The following is a 19,001-nucleotide window of genomic DNA, read 5'->3' as shown; positions in this document are numbered from 1 at the left end:
GGGATGGGGAGGGAGCCTGGAAGGCTATAAAGAGGGAATTTTGCTTTTTGGTTTAAGCAGGAGGAACACAGTCAGACCACTCCTCCAGAAAGGGCACTTCAGCTGCTGCGTGGAGAATGAAGGAGGGTGAGGGTAGGATGGGGTAGTAGGAGACGACTTTAATCATCCAGGGAAAGACAAAGAAGACCTGGACTAAGGCAGTGGCGGTGGGGTGAAGAGGAGAGAGAGGATTTGAAAGCTCATCAGGAGGTACAATCAACTCAACCTGACCAATTAGTTGCCTGGGGAGAGGATGAAAACAAAAATCTAGGATGACTCCTGGCTCCAATTTCAGAAGTCCAGGGAGAGGACGAGAAGAGCAAAGACAGGGAATCCTAAGAAAACAGTGGAGGGGGAGGCCAGATGATTATTCTCTTTTGTGCATTCTGGGTTTGAGGTATCAGCCACTGAACATACGGACCGAAAGTCAGGGATATGTATATAGAGTGTGACTGCCAGCCTAGAGAGAACAGTAGGTGCTTGACACAGTGCTGCCACTCCCCATGCCTGCTGCCATGGCAGACAGAGCCAGCCAGCAGACCGCCCTCGCCCCGCTGCACCTGGGCGCAGCTCCAAGCACCTTGAGATGAAACTCATCTGCCATCCCTGGCCTAGGGAATACATGGAGAAGGAAAGAAAGCCAACAACAGAACCTTGGGGAGCTTCAATATTTAAGGGCATTCAGAGTAAGAGGAGCCAGTGAATAAGAGGGGAAGAAGTCACAGGAAGAGGAAAAGATGTATGCAGACATACAAAGCAGACAGTTACACGGCCTGCCCCTTTCCATGACTGGTACAGCCCCATCTGGGAAACTCATTTTCACGGGTGTAAGACGTATAACCATATAATTTATTGTCTAAAATGGGACACATTTAAAAGTAAAAGGGGACACTATCAATAATCATGTCAAGACAATAGCGTAAGCATAAGGGGTACAGAGAGGGACCCCTGCATTTGACCAACGCACAGAAATAATGTGAAATGGTCAGGCTGACTTAACACAGAAGAGGGATTCGAGGCTCATCTAATAATCATGCTCCATCACACGCCCTGTCCTCCTTTCTCCTCATCCAAACATTACTTACCCTACGAGGATAATTACTGGCTCAGAACAATTGCTAGCAAACAACTGTTCGCAGAGCTAACAGTGCAGACCCACAGCAATGGTCCCACGCTGGACCCTTATTGCACATACTGAGAGATCTATTAAGAACGACAAGTAAACATCCTCTAATTATTTCATGTATATTAACTTGATTAGCCAAATTATATTTTTTATTGGTAAACGCAAAGTAATGATGTTTTTGAAACTCCGTGTGCTTTTGCCATAGTGGGGCCCACTTGTTGCTCAGGATTACTCTACATAAATGATCAGACACTGAAAGCTTCTCCTCTGATCGTATCTCCTGTTCTCCCACCTCCTCTGCTCTCTCCTAATGAACCCTTCCTCTTCCAGCTTTATTAACTCTGCTATCAAGATCCTTTATTCAGGGACTTCCCTGGTGGTGCAATGGTTGAGAATCTGCCTGCCAATGCAGGGTACACGGGTTTGATCCCTGGTCCGGGAAGATCCCACATGCCGCAGAGCAACGAAGCCCATGTGCCACAACTGCTGAGCCTGCACTCTAGAGCCCATGAGCCACAACCACAACTCCTGAAGCCCGCATGCCTAGAGCCCGTGCTCCACAACAAGAGAAGCCACCGCAATGAGCACAGCAACAAAGAGTAGCCCCCGCTCGCCGCAACTAGAGAAAGCCTGCGCACAGCAACAAAGACCCAACGCAGCCAAAAATAAATACATAAATATAGATTAAAAAAAAAATTCTTTATTCACTGCTACAGCTTCATCTTCCCCAGCACATGAGATGATGAGGTGACTGTGACTGCCTACTGCCTTAAGGAGATAAGAAGGCGGGGGAGGGGCACATTCTAGACTTATTTAGGGAACTGGAACCAAGGTGGAGTGAAAAACTGAATATTACTTGGATATTAAAAGGGGTCTTGAAAGACTTAAATCTCTGGGCTGAGGAGCTGGGGGCTGCCACAAAGGGAGACAGCGTATTGAGGGAGAGCCAAACGAAGAGTAGGTGAGAGGAGGGGAGATACTGAGTTTGGTTATCTCTGAGTTTGAGGTGCATGTGAGGAATACTCTAGTGACAGAACCCAGCAAAGGCCTGTGGTTATGTAATTCTGAAGCTAAGTAGAGCGATCTCCATTACACACACAATTTTAGAATTTTCAGCAATTAAAACTAAGGGGAGCTGCCTGGGGAGAACAAATAGTGAGGGGTGAAAGGAGAGCCTAAGACAGAATCCTAAAGAGCAATAAAACAATCAGGAAAAAAATCAGGTGAGAGTAAGAGACCAAGAAATGAGGAACAGAGAAGAAGGAGGAGCAGAAAGGGTGGTAACACGGAACGTAAATTAGCGAGAGTTTCTAAGAGAAAGGAGTGGCCAGGGGCACAGCTTTACCTCTGACTCTTCCTGTAGCTTCAGACAATTATCCAGGAATAGAAGCGATCGGTCCACAGACTTTCTGGCTCTTTTTATGGAAGTGGTTTCATCACAAGTTGCCTCTCCATCTGAAAGGCACTGGAACCAGTCTGGCTGAAGGGCCTGCTGAATTGTCATGAACTTGGAGGCAGTCATTTCCACTCGTCCTCCAACACCCCACACAGACACTGACTGCCATGGGACAAGACGATGAGGGATTAGGAAGAGTAACATGCAAAGAAAAAGCAAATAATAAAATGAGCAAAGCAATCCTGAACTCAATTCTTCTTTACAGATGGAGAGAGGGTGGCAATTCAATATCCTAGACACGGTGGGTAAAGAGGTTTCCTATACTATATTCCAAATTCTCTAAGGACCTGATAGCTCAGAGGGACTCTGATAAAATCTTTCAATGGCCACACAAGCCAACTTCTGAGTTAGCACTCAGAATTCTAAAATTACTTTTCCAGAAGCCCAGTCTTCTATTCTCCCCCGCCCCCTGCTGTTCCTGAATACACCACAGACTTTAATTCTTCTGTCTTTGATCACATTGTTCCTTTTGACTGAAATGGCCTTCCCCTACTTCTCTGCCTGGTAAAATACTATTCAAGACATAAGAGTTCAAATACCATCTACTCTATTGTGTTCCCCAAACGTTACTAGGCATAATCAATTGCTCACTCTTATAAGCTCTTTCAGCAATTTGTATTTATTTCTTTCATAGAAAAGATAGCCCTGGGGCTTCCCTGGTGGTGCAGTGGTTAAGAATCCACCTGCCAATGCAGGCGACACGGGTTTGATCCCTGGTCCGGGAAGATCCCACATGCCGTGGAGCAAATAGGCCCGTGCGCCACAACTACTGAGCCTGCCCTCTAGAGCCCGCGAGCCACAACTACTGAAGCCCGCGTGCCTAGAGCCCGTGCTCTGCAACAGGAGAAGCCACTGCAATGAGAAGCCCGCGCACCACAACGAAGAGTAGCCCCTGCTCGCTGCAACTAGAGAGAGCCCGTGTGCAGCAACGAAGACCCAACACAGCCATAAATAAACAAACAAAGAGAATAGAAAGAAAAAGAAAAGATAGCCCTTATCACACCATTGTATATATGTCTGACTAGAGTATCCGAATTCATGGTTGTGCCCCAAACGCACAGTCTGGGGCCTCACACATTATTAATGTTTAGTAAGTGTTTACTAGATTGAGTTAGATACAGAAACATGTGCAAAGACATAAATCCCATAGTACACAAGAATCTCTATATGTTCCTTTGGTTATTCCTTTCCCTACAGCATCTCTCTTCTTAGAAGAGATGGACATAAATGCGGGGCCACATACAATCTTTTTATTCTGGCATAAGAACACTGTTTAAATGAATACTTTCTCCCTTATAAATGGAAGAGACAACCGAGGTCGAAATATTTTCTTTTGAATTCAAATTACAAAATGAAAAGAAGTGTAAAACAGAAGACAAATTTAAAATAGTTATCTTAGGTAAGATTAATAGATATTGTTGATATCAATAAAGTGGGTGCAGGAAAAGTAACTGTGTTTGTAAAGGGCAATATATACTAAAGCTTTTCCAGAATGCTGTCCTCAGGGACAATGCAATGGGGCCATATCTCAGGTTAAAACTTTTAAGGAAGTCCTTTGAATACTGTTTTTCACTAGCTAAAATCTCCAGCTTTTTCAAATTCTGTTCTAAACAGCAGTATTATACTGAGATTCTACTGTATATAGTTATACATGTGATAACACTCATCAGCAACTTTCCCCACTATTCCTGAGGTTGTTAAAACTTCAAATAAAGCATGGTATCAAAAGACTATTGTTTTCTACCATCATAGCAATTTCTTTTTTTGGCATGTACTTGACCTTTCTCTACTCCCAAATTTTTGGCAACAATGAAAAAGCTGAGGATACAGTCCTTACCTTAACCTCATCCTTGGGCTGCCCCACTCTAACTCCTATAAACCACACCATCCCACTATAGTCGTAGAAATAAAGAGAAGGCATAAAGGGGTCTGGAATGGGTCAGCATCCCAAGCAGTGGGATCCTTGCATCTGAGAGATCCCATAGGCTGACTTCCTGAGAAAAACCTTCAGCCTTGGAGGACCTTCTGAGAACATACCTTATTTGTTACATAACCAGCTGGGCAAGGGCTGACTGGATCATGCAGGGAGCAGTACAAGAGTGATTCTGGCATGCCTGTATAAACATAAAAAAAGAACCCTTGAGAGCACTTACATCAACAATTACACTGTGTTGTAACAGAGAGCAGCTTCATAATGTGTACTGCTGGATAAAGCAAGTCTAAAACACAATAAATTGCTCATACTTTATCTTAGAATTGTAGGAGGCCTGTCAACATGAATGAAAAGATTACTTTGAAACCTACTAACCTAAAAGAAGAATTAAACGTAAAGGTTCATGTCTAAAGACATAGTGAGTTGCTACAAAAGAAAGGTATAACCTGAAGTATGATACGATGAAAGTGTTTAATGATATGTTGACCCTACTTGATTTGCTTTGAAGAATTTAATATCAAGTATGGTCATTCTAGGCACTATCCAAGGGGAACTAGCTACTGGAAAGATGAAATTATACAGTCAATAGGTAATCTTATTAATAATAAATCCAGCCCACACCATGGGTCCCTAGGGGCAGAATTATAGAAAAGCTGCAGGACATTGCAAATGGATCTCATTTTCAATAAGTTTCATTTACTCAAGATGCCAGTTTCTTAGGTTCTTTAATCAAAAAGATAGTTGTTTAAAAAAAAAATCCAAAAAAAGTTTACTAAGCCATATGTACTTAAATTTCATATGCTGCATTTTCATAAGAAAAAAAAATAGAATTTTGCTGAAAAAAGACCAAAAATATAAAGCAAACAAAAATCTCTGTTCTCTACCTTATTGTCTACAATTTCAATTATTACAATTATCTCTAGAAAGCTTATATTAGCTATTTTCACTTAATTATACGCTTGTATACTTTAAAGCTGGTTATTAAAATTGGTCTCAGATCAAGGAAAACGATATTATATAAATTCCTCTACTGAAACACAGGCCCTTGTGACAACCAAGTCATCATGCAGTTTCCCTCAGAAGCAGAGGACTGAGTAACCAATGGAAGCAGGATCTTCATTCATTTAAGTGAGTCCTAGATATTGGGAAAAAGCTTCAAAAGAAAATGGTCTACAGAAGAATTGGTTCTGTGGCTGTCCCTGCTAAGCTTTTCCTATAAATAAATGGACACATATATCAGCATTCAAAATCCTATTTCTGGAACAGAAGATAATATTCACATTTCAGAATATAGCTGAATATAAATTCTTCATCCTCTGCCTTATGTTTTAGGCTCAAACATGACAAGCCCGCTTTGGATCTTAGGTGTGCCCCATGCAGTCCTTCACCTCTAGGTCTTTGCTCTTTGCCTGGAGTGTCTGCCCACACCTGTCTCCCACCACCACTGCACCCACCTCCTGACCTGGCTAACTCCTACTCCTCCTTGACCCAGCTAAGGCGCCCCCTCATCTTCTTTGTCAAGAATCCTTCCTTTATTCTGACCTCCTTCCACATGGACCCAACAGCAGGTTATGTGTTCCTTCCTCTGGGCTCTCATGATACCTGTATCTACACCTGATCCTGCAGATGTAGTCACCACACTCTACTAGAATTACCTGTTTATCTTTACCCCAACTAGGCTCTGAGCTTCATGAGGGCAGCAATTGTTTCCCACTCATCTTTGAATCCCCAGTTCAAAGGGGTTCCTGGTTCTTAGATAGTCATTAAATGCTTATTAAATTAATGAATAAATAAATGTATGAATGAAGGATCAAAGAATAAACAGCATCTCCAACCTCCAAATTAATACACCACAAGGCACACACAAATAACTTGATTAATTTTTACCTATAAACTTTCCAACTCCTTCCTTATATTCTGCCAAGACTTCATGATGTTCTGCCCTGTAAGCAAAACAGAAAACTATGTAACATAATAATGAATCATTCTACAGATACTCTATGCAACAACTGAAACCCTCTTCTCACCCAAACAAGCTACATGACAGTAAATGTAGTCTCAAACAACCAAGTACACCATTATTCAAGAGTCCCCCACTCATTAGGTTGGGTTCATTAGGCAGAGCAAAGCTCTTCAATTTGCAAGTGGTTCTGTGAGAGGAGAAATTGGCAAAGAGCAACGGCCTCAGAATATCTAGATTTTCTTCTTTCCCTTGTCCCTTTAAAATCACTGTTATTAACACAGTCTTACAGAGTTATTTGATCTTATAGCAGATTCTTCAATTAGGGATGAGGTCAGTATGTACATTACACAAAATGATCTCACTCCATTAGTTGTTTCCCTAGAGTAGAACATGTGCAGAGACAGAGAAAACTTTGAGGCTGGTGCGTGAAGACAGCCCCTAGGTTCCAAGTTTAGCCCTCATAGAGCATTCCAGGCCCTATCACCCCTGGGAGCAGTGGCAATGAGGGCGGTATGGAAAAGTGAAGCAGCTCTATCATGTAGGTCTGGCCCATGATTCCAGATTAGGGCCAGATGATGTATAATATTTGATCTCTCTCTTCTGATTTCATTCTAAAAAACCTACACATTTTGCACGTAAGCAAAAAAGTCTTCCTCTTTACCACACCTTATTAAGGTAACCAAGCTGCTGCCAGGGTTGACATGTGAACGATCACGTCTCATACTTACAGTGATGACAGTGTAAGCTGAGCCATGGCAGGAACCCCGTGGATTTTATGCAGCGTGTGATGGGTCAGGTGTGGGGCAGAGCCAGTCTTGGTGTACAGAAGGCAGCCTGGAATGTCCATGGTGCAGTCCCCGGTTTTGCCTAGGTTTTTTATTTTTCCTAGGCGACAGCCATTAACCACCTTGGTAAGACTTAGCTTCATCCTAAGGGGTTCCTCTAGGTCCTGATAAGAAAAGTACATTACATTCAGAAGGAGTTCCATGACATCTAAAAGCTAAACATTTTTCCAAGCAAACTACAAAAAAAAAAAAAAAAAAAAAAGATAGCATGTTTGTTGTTACTTCCAGTCTAGGATTTTTTTAGATATCAGGAATAGGGGAATGGGAAAAGACACAGAGAGAATAAGACACCTTCCCCAAAGTCCCAGCACAATATGATGACATCAACCACATTTAAATTCAGTCATGGAAATATTGTCCGAGCTGATGGAAACCAAACAAGCAGAAGGACAGAAGTAAAGACTAATCATGGAAAGCGCACTGTGAAGCCAAGGATTGCTCTCAGCCATGAAAATGTGTATAGAGAAAGGTCATACTGCTTAGGAAATACTGATTACTGATTTGATCCATTTTTTTTCTTTCTCTAATTTGAGAGAATACTAGGCAACATAGCAATTTTTCCTAATATGTAATTAAACGAAGAAAACAGATTCCAAAACAGCATTCTGCTGTTTATTAAAATATACGGAAGAACATACATCAAAAGATACACAGAGGTTATGTCAGAGAGGTGGGATTATCCTCCAACTTTGTTCTTATACAGTGTCCAAATAGAGGTGAGAAACTGTGTGGCACATCCATGCACTTCGTAAGCAACGTTGCATTACTCTTATAATTGGGAAGGAAAAATATTTGATTAACAAAAAAGATATACTTCCTAAATTCCAGATACACAGGGAAAAAAATCAGAAAACGTGGTCAATTACTTTGTTGGACTGTGTTAATTAATTATTATTCAGTGAAGCAAATCCTGGGCCCCACTTCTTTAAATGCCCTGTAAAACTTAGTAACCAGGCATGGCAGATCATTTGCAAAATGTCACTGGAGATCCAGCATTTTGAAATACCAGCGTCTCTGCAGCAAGTATTGATACCATACCCTCTGGAATTTTTGCCAGTTAGGCTAGGCTCAGTTTTATTAATAGATAAATTAATACAGCTCTCTGAGAGGTTCCAACCTTAGATCCTATCCTCTTAAGCATTATACTAAACCACACGCTGAAAGTCAACCATTGTTTAAGATGTTACCAAATAAATAAGCATTATTTATCATTAGTTAAAAAATATTCAGGAATGCAAATATTACTTTTTTGGGAGTTATAAATTTTTATATTGAAATAAAATAGTTAACAGTCTTTTGAATTTTAGAAAAAAGAATAACTACTTTCCGTATGGTTCAATAAGTGATTTCATGTTAAACATGAATTATAAAAAATAGTGTAAGTAGTTGGGGAAAGGCTGGTCAATTTTCTGTGACTCTACCTTCATTATTTCAAGTTATCACAAAGATAAAATGTCTCACTGGAACCCACAGAAATGGAGAGTGTTAAGAGAAAAAAGTTATTATGTTTTAACAAAGGGTAATATAAAAGCTATTTTTTTAAAGCCATGCTATTACACATTAAAACTGCTAAAATAAAAGAAAGTTTATACCAAAAAAATAAATATAATTACAGGCTAATGAGAAGGTAATATAGAAAATACAATACAAAAGAAGAGTCATTAGTTTATACAGTCATATTCCTTTTTTAAAAAAAGATTTATTATTTATTTATTTATTTTATTTACTTTTGGCTGCATCGGGTCTTAGTTGCAGCACGCGGGATCTTCGTTGAGGCATGCGGGATCTTTCCTTGCGGCGCGCAGGCTTCTCTCTAGTTGTGGCGTGCGGGTTTTCTCTAGTTGTGGCTCACGGGGTTCAGAGAGCGTGGGCATCCCACAGGCTCTCTCATTGAGGTGTGCGAGCTCAGTAGTTGTGGTACGCAGGCTTGAGGGATCTTAGTTCCCTGACTAGGGATCGAACCCGCGTCCCCTGCATTGTAAGGTGGATTCTTTACCACTGGACCACCAGGGAAGTCCCTCATACTCCTTATTGATTTATCAAATAATGCACATAACCTTCTGGTTTCAAGTGATAAATATCTTTTAAACTAACAGAGCTTGGAAGCCATTTGTAGCAAAGTTAAAGAATGTATTTTGCAATCTAAGTAAGTTCTAGAGAACTGAAGCGGGGGAAGCACGAAAGTAAGACATTCACTTCAAAGTTAATGAATCAACCCTATTATTCTGACTATTAGAATCACTAATCAATCACTTATTGATAAACAAATATGGCACAATAGGTTTTTGAAACATAAATAAGAACTAATGAAAATTTAATGGACCAAGATTACTAATACTGCAACAACTTAGCGCTTACTACCCTCACACACATCTGAGAATGGAAGAAACTGCCTTGTCCCGCGTGTTTTCAGAAAGGCCTAGAGAGAAGAATTTGCTGGTTCCTCCCCTTACTCCAAAAATTCTGTCTTATCTGAGCTGCTTAAGTTTTTGTAAAGAGTTTAAATGTACACACGAGTTGTATTTTAAATTAAATCCATATAAAAGTAGGAAGAGCCTTCATAGGATAAAACTAGGATGTGTGAAAAATGAAGTTTAGGATTCTAGAATGCTACCAATTTTTATTACTATCTCTCCCCATCAAACCCTCCTTTCATTTTTCCAGTTTATTAATAAATAACATAAAAGATTGACAATCAAAGCTGCTGACAAGCATGAGATAATGTGCTTTTCCATGTCAAGTTAACTCAATTCCAGGTAAAAACAACAAACCGCAGTGCTTTAGTAAACCTCTGTTTGACATCCCAGGTAATGTATGATTGCCATCCGATTTTAGAAATGCTGAAAATAGTTAAGTCTGACCATTACTACCAGAGACGCCAAACTGAGAGCTCCTCATGAACTTCATCATCCCCTCTGCCGTTCCACAATAACAAATCTGAGGCTAAGCAAGATTAATCAGACTTAGTCTAGAACCCAGGTCTCTGCCAAGAGGCCTGAGCTTTTGATTACATCTTTGAAGTTAGAGTAATACAATGTCTGTATATGCATATCTCCTCTTCCCACTCTTTCCTCAATCGAAGAAATAGCTTCTTTCATTCTTAACCCAAGGTCTGTCATTACAGGTCCGTTGTAGTTCTAGAGGACCTCAGCCACCATGCTCTTAGATGCAGAGATGGGTCCTCCTGTGATACAATGCACAAAAGTTTAATCTCCATAACTTTAAGGATGAAATTGAAAATCCTTAGCTTAGTGTACTGAACCCACTAGGTCAGCTGGAGAGAAATACCCACTTGGTTCTCTCCACAGTATGGGACTCTGATGCTATGTACTCACATTCTGCTGTTCGGGGTTTCTTAAGAGTCCTACCCTAATCACAGTAAATGGACATGGCATCAAAGGAAAAAGTATATGCAAGGAAAAGTAGACAAATGTGTCTAAAGAAAAGTACTGTAATAGATAAATTGTTACTGGTGATTCTGTGTATTGTGAGGATGAATGCAAATATTAAGAAATCTGAGGAAAGCATCAGAGAATGTACTTTAGCTGGAAATCAACATTTAAAAAATAACATGCAACTTTGTCCAGCTTTGAACCCAGCTTTCTCCTTTCCTCATTACTGATCAATTTGTGGTTAGTGTTTTTATAATTGCACCTTTTTTCTAGGGGCTTGAACACAAAAAGTTTTTATTATGGAGTAATGTGAATATAATATATACACACATATACATATTCATGTACTTTTTTTTTTTTTTAATTTTTGGCTGCATTGAGTCTTCACTGCTGCGCGTGGGCTTTCTCTAGTTGCAGTGAGCAGGGGCCACTCCTCGCTGCAGTGCACGGGCCTCTCATTGCGGTGGCCTCTCCTGTTGCAGAGCACGGGCTCCAGGCACACGGGCCTCAGCAGTTGTGGCTCGCGGGCTCTAGAGCACAGGCTCAGTAGTTGTGGCGCATGGGCCCAGCTGCTCCATGGCATGTGCGATCCTCCCAGACCAGGGCTTGAACCCTTGTTCCCTGCATCGGCAGGCAGATTCCCAACCACTGCACCACCAGGGAAGCCCTCATGTACATATTTTTAAAACATGCTTTTGGAGTGATATAGTCTATTGATCCAAGCAAAGTTCTCAAGAAACAAACTAACGGTCTCCAAAATATTAACTGGTTTTTATTTGGCTTCATATCATTACCCTTTTCCCTTTCACTTGTTGTGAGTCTCTTCTAAGATTTCTGGGGTTGTGCTTTTCTCAATATACAAACATCTACATTTTCACTTCCTGGTAAAGTCTTAAAAAACCATTAAAAGAGCCATTTGGAAATAATGGTTAATGGAAAAACTCTTAATCACTTTAAGGACAAGTAGATCTATGCTTTTACAAGGGCTAACCAAGATTCCCTGCACTTGTGGCAGCACTGTACGTATCTTAATACCTCCATTGCCACATATTTCTCCCCTCCTTCCATTCCCTTAGGAAAAAGGGGATTTTTTTAATGTTTCTTAATGGATTCTCTACAGACTGTCATGGAAAGATGACCACAATACACTGAGGGAAAAGAGCAGGCTTAGGTGAACATATTTTTTGCAAAAGAAAAATTGCATATATATATTTATAAATATGCACACACAAACACACACTGTACACTGTCTGTATATGCCTGCAAAAAAAGTCTGAAGGACTTCTAAACAATATGGTGCACTGAGCTGACTAAGAAAGACATATAGAAATGATGGACTCAAATTCTAGAAACTAGTAACGGAAGATGAGGAGGAGATTATTCAGAGGTACTATTCTAAAATTCTTACACTATTTGGGAGGAGGAGAGAGATCATGAATAATGTTAAACTTTAAGTATGCGTGTTAAAAATTTTTAAGTAAGCATTAAAAGATTACTGAAAATGGATCATTCCCAAACCCGCTGGGGAGGGGCAGGGAAGGATAAAGAAAACTTGGTTAATACTTAAGGGAAAAAAAGAGGAAAAGAGACCAAAAAGCACATCAAAAATAGAAAATACAAAATAAGATGTCAGGAGTAAGTCCCAATATGTCAGTAATCACAATAAAAGTTAAATTAGTTTCACCTATTTAAAGAAATAACAACAACAGTAGCAACATTTATTGGTTGTTTACTATGTATCAGGTCCTGTTAGTCACATGTTAACTCCACTATTATGTACTATCATGTCAATCTAAGGCAGATGCTATTATTATGGGCATTTTACAGATGAGGAAACCGAGGCTAAAAAAGTCACCATTTACAAAGTGGCAGAGCCACTTAAATCATAAAAGTCTGCCTTTAGAGGCTGTACTCTAATAGGCTGGTAGTCTATTAGAAGTCCCATCTTGTCCATAAACACATGCAATGTTTATATATTAACTGTAATGTTAAGATATAATGTTACAGTCATATTTTCCATTTCGCTATACTGTTATTACTGTTCTTGTTTTCCTTTATTTCCCTTCTCTGCCTCTATCCATCCTCCAACCTCTACAACCTTTCTATATATGCACACAAACATTTAAATATACTTGTATGGGAAAGAGTGTTTTTTAATTAAAAACATGCAAATATACTATACTATAAGAACTTCTCTGAAATTTGCTTTCGCCCAGGAATACACAACGGATATTTTTCCTGAAGAAGAGACACAGAATTTAACTTACCCTTTAAAATAACTACTTCATGATATTGCATAGCTTGGATGTAACACAATTTATTCTACCATCACCCTTCTGATGAACACTCAAGTTACAGAACAGGTCCTGTGATTGCTGCAGTAGTCTTGAGGGCACAGCTTCCCTGATCTTTTTGACAAATCTCAAGTCTATTTCAGTTTACGTTTCCTGGCAGAGTTCTCTACATACATTGATTTTTTAATGGGTACCACACTCTAATGATTTAGGTACTATAGCTCCCATTTTAAAGATGAGTAAATTGAGGGTCCGAGAGTTATTAAACAAGTTGCGTAAGGTCATACAACTACAAAGTAGCTGGGTCTAAATCTCTACCCTGCCTTATGAACCTACATATCCCAGCATGGACTGTCCCCGGGAACACCTAGGCTCAGTCAATAACGATGGATTTAGCTTCACTCCATGGGCCGTCTCCAGGGGCCCCAGACCTCGCGAAGCGCTTAGATCAGGTGTTCGAGATCGGTCCAACCTTCCCAAGCATCCTGGGGAGTCTAGAAAAAACTTGCGCACAGAAACTTGACCTTTAAGCAGAGCCCGGTCGAAAGGAGACACTTTTCTCTCTGAGATGCGGTGAGGCTCACACGATTTGGGAGAATATGGATTTATAGAAGCCAGGATCCACCAGGCGACCCAGAAAAATGAAAGAGACATGGCGCGAGTACAATCACAGTTACCGCAACACAACCAGGAAGCATCTAGACGCGACGCGACTCTCTCGCAGCAGCCTCCCCTTACACGTAGCAGCTCCCACACCAACAGGGAAAGGGAGCACTTACCTGCAAACCTCCCAACTTTTTTGGGCTTGAGACCCCTTAAGCTCCTCGCCGTTCGCTACCACGTGTCCAGCTTTCACAATTCTCGGCTCCCTGAACCACCGCCTCCGATGCAGAGCCAATCAGGGAGCATTGCGTCATCACCGGGCGCCAGGAAAAGGCAAAGGTAATTGAAAATGAGCTTTGGTGTTTGCAAGGCCGAGGGACTGCTACCATTGCCATGGGTAACTGAGCAGACACGTTCCGCCTGCGCAAAGCCTCCTGGGAGTGGTGGTTCGGCGGCGCCCCACACCTGCAGCCTTTGTGGGCAGAGGAACTACAACTCCCAGGGAGACCCGGAAGCAGTCTAGGCAAAGGAGCGGTTGTTTCAGCTTTAGCCGAAGTCCGGCCCTGAACCTGGAAAATGCTTCTGGCGTCCCAGAAAAGGTCCTCCTCAAGGAAGAGGTCGGGGCTGAATGGATGGAAACAGTTTACAAGGAAGTCGAGTCCCACCAAGGTGATCCATTCCTATCGGGAGCTCTTGGAGAGGGGAGGGGAGGCGGGGACCGGCCCTAAGGCCAGCCGCAGCCCCACCTGCGCTTCCTCCCTCTTGCCCCAGGGGCATCATTACCTGGTCCGCTCCTGCCATGACCCACTGAGAGCCAGCACTGCGCTAAGGCTATCCCTGCTCCCCACCACTCCTGGTTTTAGGGAAGTTCCCGCACGGTTTCATTTCTCTTTCTTTTCTTTTCTTTCTTTCTTTCTTTTTTTTTTTTAATGTTTTGCAAATCATAAGAAACTTCTTTATTGGAAGGGTAAGATCTTCACCTTAAGTCCTCGGCCTCATATTCCTCCCCTTCTAGTTTTACATAAAGTATCTAAAATGAACTCAGAAATGCAAGTGGATATTGACTATATCAATACTTGATTCATTTGAAAATCTAAATTCTAGAAACAATCAAAAAATAGATCCTCTTTATATTTGCCACCTTCTTTGATGCATTAGCATCCAAAGACATGGAAAACTGATAACCCCACTGTAAACTTGAAACGTGTAAATGACATGTGCAAAGTCACAGTCACACGGAGTGTGCTTTACACAGACTACTTTTTTTTTTTAATTAATTAATTTGTTTATTTTTGGCTGCATTGGGTCTTCGTTGATGCGCGCGGGCTTTTCTCTAGTTTTGGCGAGAGGGGGCTACTCTTCGTTGCAGTGCGCTGGCTTCTCATTGCAGTGGCTTCTCTTGTTGCGGAGCACGGGCTCTTGGCGCGTGGGCTTCAGTAGTTGTGGCTCGCGGGCTCTAGAGTGCAGGCTCAGTAGTTGTGGCGCATGGGCTTAGCTGCTCTGCGGCATGTGGGATCTTCCCAGAGCACGGCTCGAACCCGTATCCCCTGCACTGGCAGGCGGATTCTCAACCACTGCACCACCAGGGAAGCCCCACAGACTACTTTTTTTAACAGTCACAAAAATGAATGCTTTTAATGTAAATGGGAGTACCAAATAGAGGACTTCTCAGCTTACAGCTGTTTTCACCCTTAAGTTACACCTCCTTAAAAAATATTCTGTAGACATGTGGCGTTTCTGAGGCCCCTAGGCAATTGTGCTTGCAGGTTATTCTAAGTATACCAGCTAAATAACGCACTGGACGTACTCTACTTGGTGAATATCTTGCGCCAGATGCTGGAGTGTGCAGACTGGAGCATTAGACTTGGAAACAGAGTCTGCTCCTGTTGTACCAGTTCCATAATAGATTGGATCCAAAGTAGGTTATGGGTATAAACTTGATGATGAAAGGTAAAAACTGGGGACAGTTTTGGGGACCCCAAAAGGAAAGTTTTTGCTGCTAGTGCTCATTGTTACTGCCTAGAGGATAGAAAGGTAAAAACACAAGAGCTCCTTGAGGTTCAGTTGTGTTTGAATAGGATCAGCTGTTTCTTTGTTGCAGCGACAAAATTATTCAGCAGTACAGCGGCATTAATTAGTTATCTGTAAGGTGCTTTGAAGGGGAAGTGTTATATAAGTGAAGGATAGTATTATACCTTTCCCTCCTGTATGTGTCAGCATGTTTGTTTACATATTCCCTTATTTATTTAAAAACCCACCTGAATTATTAGCAAAGCAAAAACCTCTATTAAGTTGCTATTAGATGGAATTCTGCAAACTTCTGAGAGTTAACAGAGAGTGAAGAAAGCAGGTGTCCTACTGGTCTGATTTCTAATTTCAGATTAATATCTGACTGACCTGGGTAGAAATTTATGTGATTTCTGCCTTATTTTTGCTCTGTAAAACAGTGGAAGATTGGTTATCCCTCACTCTGCCCCCCCATTTCTTATTGGACCAAACAATATCCCTGCTCTAGGTAAATACAAGTTACTCATGAAAAGAGGGGTCTGGGGAGACGCGCACACCTTTCTCCAAGCAGATTTGCTTCCATGACACTTGAATAATCTGGCTAATTAATCAGTGCTTATTTGGGTTTTTATAAGGAATATTATATGTAGCATTCCTCTATCTTGGCTCTTAACCCTGGGGAGCTTTAAAAAAATACTGACCCATGGGCCCTACCCCAGACCAATTAAATCAGAATCTGGAGATGGGTCTAGGTAAAAGATAAAGCAGTCAGAAGTCGTTCCAGAGAAGGCTTCGTGTTTTCTTCATTCTGCCAGCATTCTGTATTTTTTTTGTTGCTGAACTTTCTAATGCAATGCTTTGGGGAAAGACTAAAGGACGCTTGTCCACATGCTTCAACCAGAAAGACAAATTAAAATGGCAAAGTTGATAGATACATTGCTGGGTACTAATATTCTGTATATATTATCTACAGCCTGTGTTTGACCCTGACAATGTGGAATACTGGATTAAGGTAAGGATATTTCATAATTAAGATAGAAAGAGAATTAACAGTCACACATAATCAGATGGCATAGGAATACTAATAGGTCTCCATTTTGCATATATTTTGCTGTTTCATTCCCATGTGACTATATATGTTGCCTTAGTTTTGTACTGTAGTACATTTTCATGATTTTGTGGCTTCTCATAAAAGTATGAATGACAAGATAACAGGTAGACATCCCTTTCAAATGCCATGAGGATCATCTGAAGAGGATTAAAGGAGGAGGGGAGGAGAAGCCTTAGGAGAGGACATTGTGGCTTTCCCCAGGTAATTGGAAAGAACGTACTGTAGTTACATTGACCTGTGGGACCAATACAAGAGGTAAAAGCTATGCATGCATCACAAGCAAGAATCTTCTAATAACTAAAGCAATCCAAAAATGGAGTGGGCATTCTTATAAACAGATGGATTTTCTATCACTAGAGGTATTCAAGTGGGTTCTAAATGGTCACTTAATGTTAGGACTAATGAGGAATATGTTTGAGCGTTTAGTGGGGGTGGAGGATGGCGGTGGATTGGGTTAGATCACCTCTGGTCTCTTCCAGGCCTGAGACGTATATATATATATTTTTTAAATTAATTAATTTATTTATTTTTGGCTGGGTCTTAGTTGCTGCACGCAGGCTTTCCCTAGTTGGAGCGAGCAGGGGCTACTCTTCGTTGCGGTGCGCGGGCTTCTCTTTGCGGTGGCTTCTCTTGGTGTGGAGTATGGGCTCTAGGCCCGCAGGCTTCAGTAGTTGTGACACGTGGGCTCCGTAGTTGTGGCTTGCGGGCTCTAGAGCTCAGGCTCAGTAGTTGTGGCTCACGGGCTTAGTTGCTCCACAGCATGTGGGATCTTCCCGGACCAGGGCTCGAACCCGTGTCCCCTGCATTGGCAGGCAGATTCTTAACCACTGCACCACCAGGGAAGTCCTGAGACGTATATTTTTGAGTCCAAGTACCATTTAAGTTGAAAGTACCATTAAACCACTTCCGGTGCGTGCCTCCGAGTGTCATTTTGGCAACTTGCCATACTCATTTGTGCACCACATGTTTCAAAATCTTGTAGTATCTTCCTGGGAAAATATCCTTCTGCCTGGTAGTATTTTGAAGAGCTATTACTTATCTAAATTGACAGGCATTATGAGCACCAGGCCAGGTGGAACCTAGCCCAGATATAATCACTGTTAACCATTTTTTCATCCAGCCAGTATTTATTAAGTTCCTGCCAAGTACTAGCCCACTATGTTGGGCACCGGAAGTAAAACAGTGCACGGGGCAGGTACAGTTTCTGCCTTCCCAGAGTTTATAGTCCAGTGGGGGGCTAAACAACTTACTTTAAATTGTTGGGAGAATTAACGATACAGTGGAAGCTCATGGCGTGGGGCACTCATATAAATGGGGCCAGGGAAGCTTCCTGGCTCCTGCAGAAGGCCTGACTTAGAAGACAGTAAAATGGGTCCACCATCATGGAGGCTAGCCTCTAGGAAGCCCACTTCTCAGTCTCCATCAGGCTCAGCTTGCATGTCAGTGTTGAAAGTCAGAATGCCAAGCCTTTGCAGGGCTTAATTGTACATTTAGTCACCATCTCCTCCAGAGGGGAAGATTTAGGTAAAATAGAAGGATAAAATTCTGCTGTGACTTGTCTGCACCATTTTCCTCTTTCATGCCATTGTCAGCCAGCTTGACTTGGTTAAATTTTATCACTCCTCTAAAACTTCTGCAGTAGCTCTTTCTCCATTATACCCTCAAATCTCCCGTCTTGCAGAAAATCAAGAAGTTCTCATTTCACCCTGCAGTCCATTCTGATTGCCATACTATTTCTTTTTCTTTTCCAGTATCTTTGGGTGTATAGCCTGGACTCCTTGCCTTTGTGTTTTTATTACCCTCTTGTGTCCAAAATTATTTTCCTTCAGTTTCTACTGCTTACCACTCCACAGAAAGTTGTCATAAATGACTTCCTGACTAAATCCAGTGGTCCGTTCTTTGTCCTCAAACTTTTTAAGGTCTGTTTGATACAGTTATCACTTTTTTATTCTAGAAATTCTCTCCTCCATTATCTTTTCGTGACACTGTTTCCTCTTGCTTCTCTTAATACCTCTCTGTTCACTCCTCTGTCTTCTTGTCTGATTTTGTTCCCTAATATATCCCAACTCTGGGTGTACCCTAAACTGTTACAACCTCTAGAACTAAGATTTCCAAATCCACTTGAGTGGACCACTCACTCAAAATGGAAGAAGGGGACATATATGGAAAGATAATGTGGGAAACAGATCTCTCCAGAGTGACCTCATAAAGAGTAAATGATACTTTCTTGAC

General features: G+C 41.4%; 2 protein-coding genes across 13 annotated transcripts in view; one reads left to right on the top strand and one right to left on the bottom strand.

Annotated features, from left to right (window-relative positions):
* QTRT2 (queuine tRNA-ribosyltransferase accessory subunit 2) overlaps window positions 1-13,976 on the bottom strand; it is a 44,154-nt gene extending 30,178 nt beyond the window's left edge. For 5 of the 6 annotated variants that reach the window (XR_014245360.1, XM_082394743.1, XM_082394740.1 and 2 more), the window contains exons 1-6: window positions 13,828-13,920; window positions 9,090-9,333; window positions 7,246-7,466; window positions 6,442-6,497; window positions 4,659-4,735; window positions 2,511-2,723 (exon numbers count right to left, since the gene is read on the bottom strand). Coding sequence is in view for 5 of the 6 variants with exons in the window: in XM_082394743.1 (XP_082250869.1) it covers window positions 2,511-2,723; window positions 4,659-4,735; window positions 6,442-6,497; window positions 7,246-7,466; window positions 9,090-9,101 (579 nt within the window). In the remaining variant the exon portion in view is untranslated. Of the gene's footprint in view, window positions 1-2,510; window positions 2,724-4,658; window positions 4,736-6,441; window positions 6,498-7,245; window positions 7,467-9,089; window positions 9,334-13,827 lie in introns of all 6 variants that reach the window. The other variant, XM_082394741.1, reaches the window with a different exon arrangement.
* Window positions 13,977-14,152: 176 nt separating this feature from the next.
* CCDC191 (coiled-coil domain containing 191) overlaps window positions 14,153-19,001 on the top strand; it is a 101,277-nt gene continuing 96,428 nt past the window's right edge. For 6 of the 7 annotated variants that reach the window (XR_014245358.1, XM_082394663.1, XM_082394662.1 and 3 more), the window contains exons 1-2: window positions 14,153-14,320; window positions 16,632-16,670. Coding sequence is in view for 6 of the 7 variants with exons in the window: in XM_082394663.1 (XP_082250789.1) it covers window positions 14,228-14,320; window positions 16,632-16,670 (132 nt within the window). In the remaining variant the exon portion in view is untranslated. The remainder of the gene's footprint in view (window positions 14,321-16,631; window positions 16,671-19,001) is intronic. The other variant, XM_082394664.1, reaches the window with a different exon arrangement.

Source organism: Balaenoptera borealis (assembly GCF_965194805.1).
Source record: "Balaenoptera borealis genome assembly, chromosome: 5".
Classification (NCBI taxonomy): Eukaryota; Metazoa; Chordata; class Mammalia; order Artiodactyla; family Balaenopteridae; genus Balaenoptera; species Balaenoptera borealis.
This window is presented reverse-complemented; position numbering and strand designations above follow the sequence as displayed.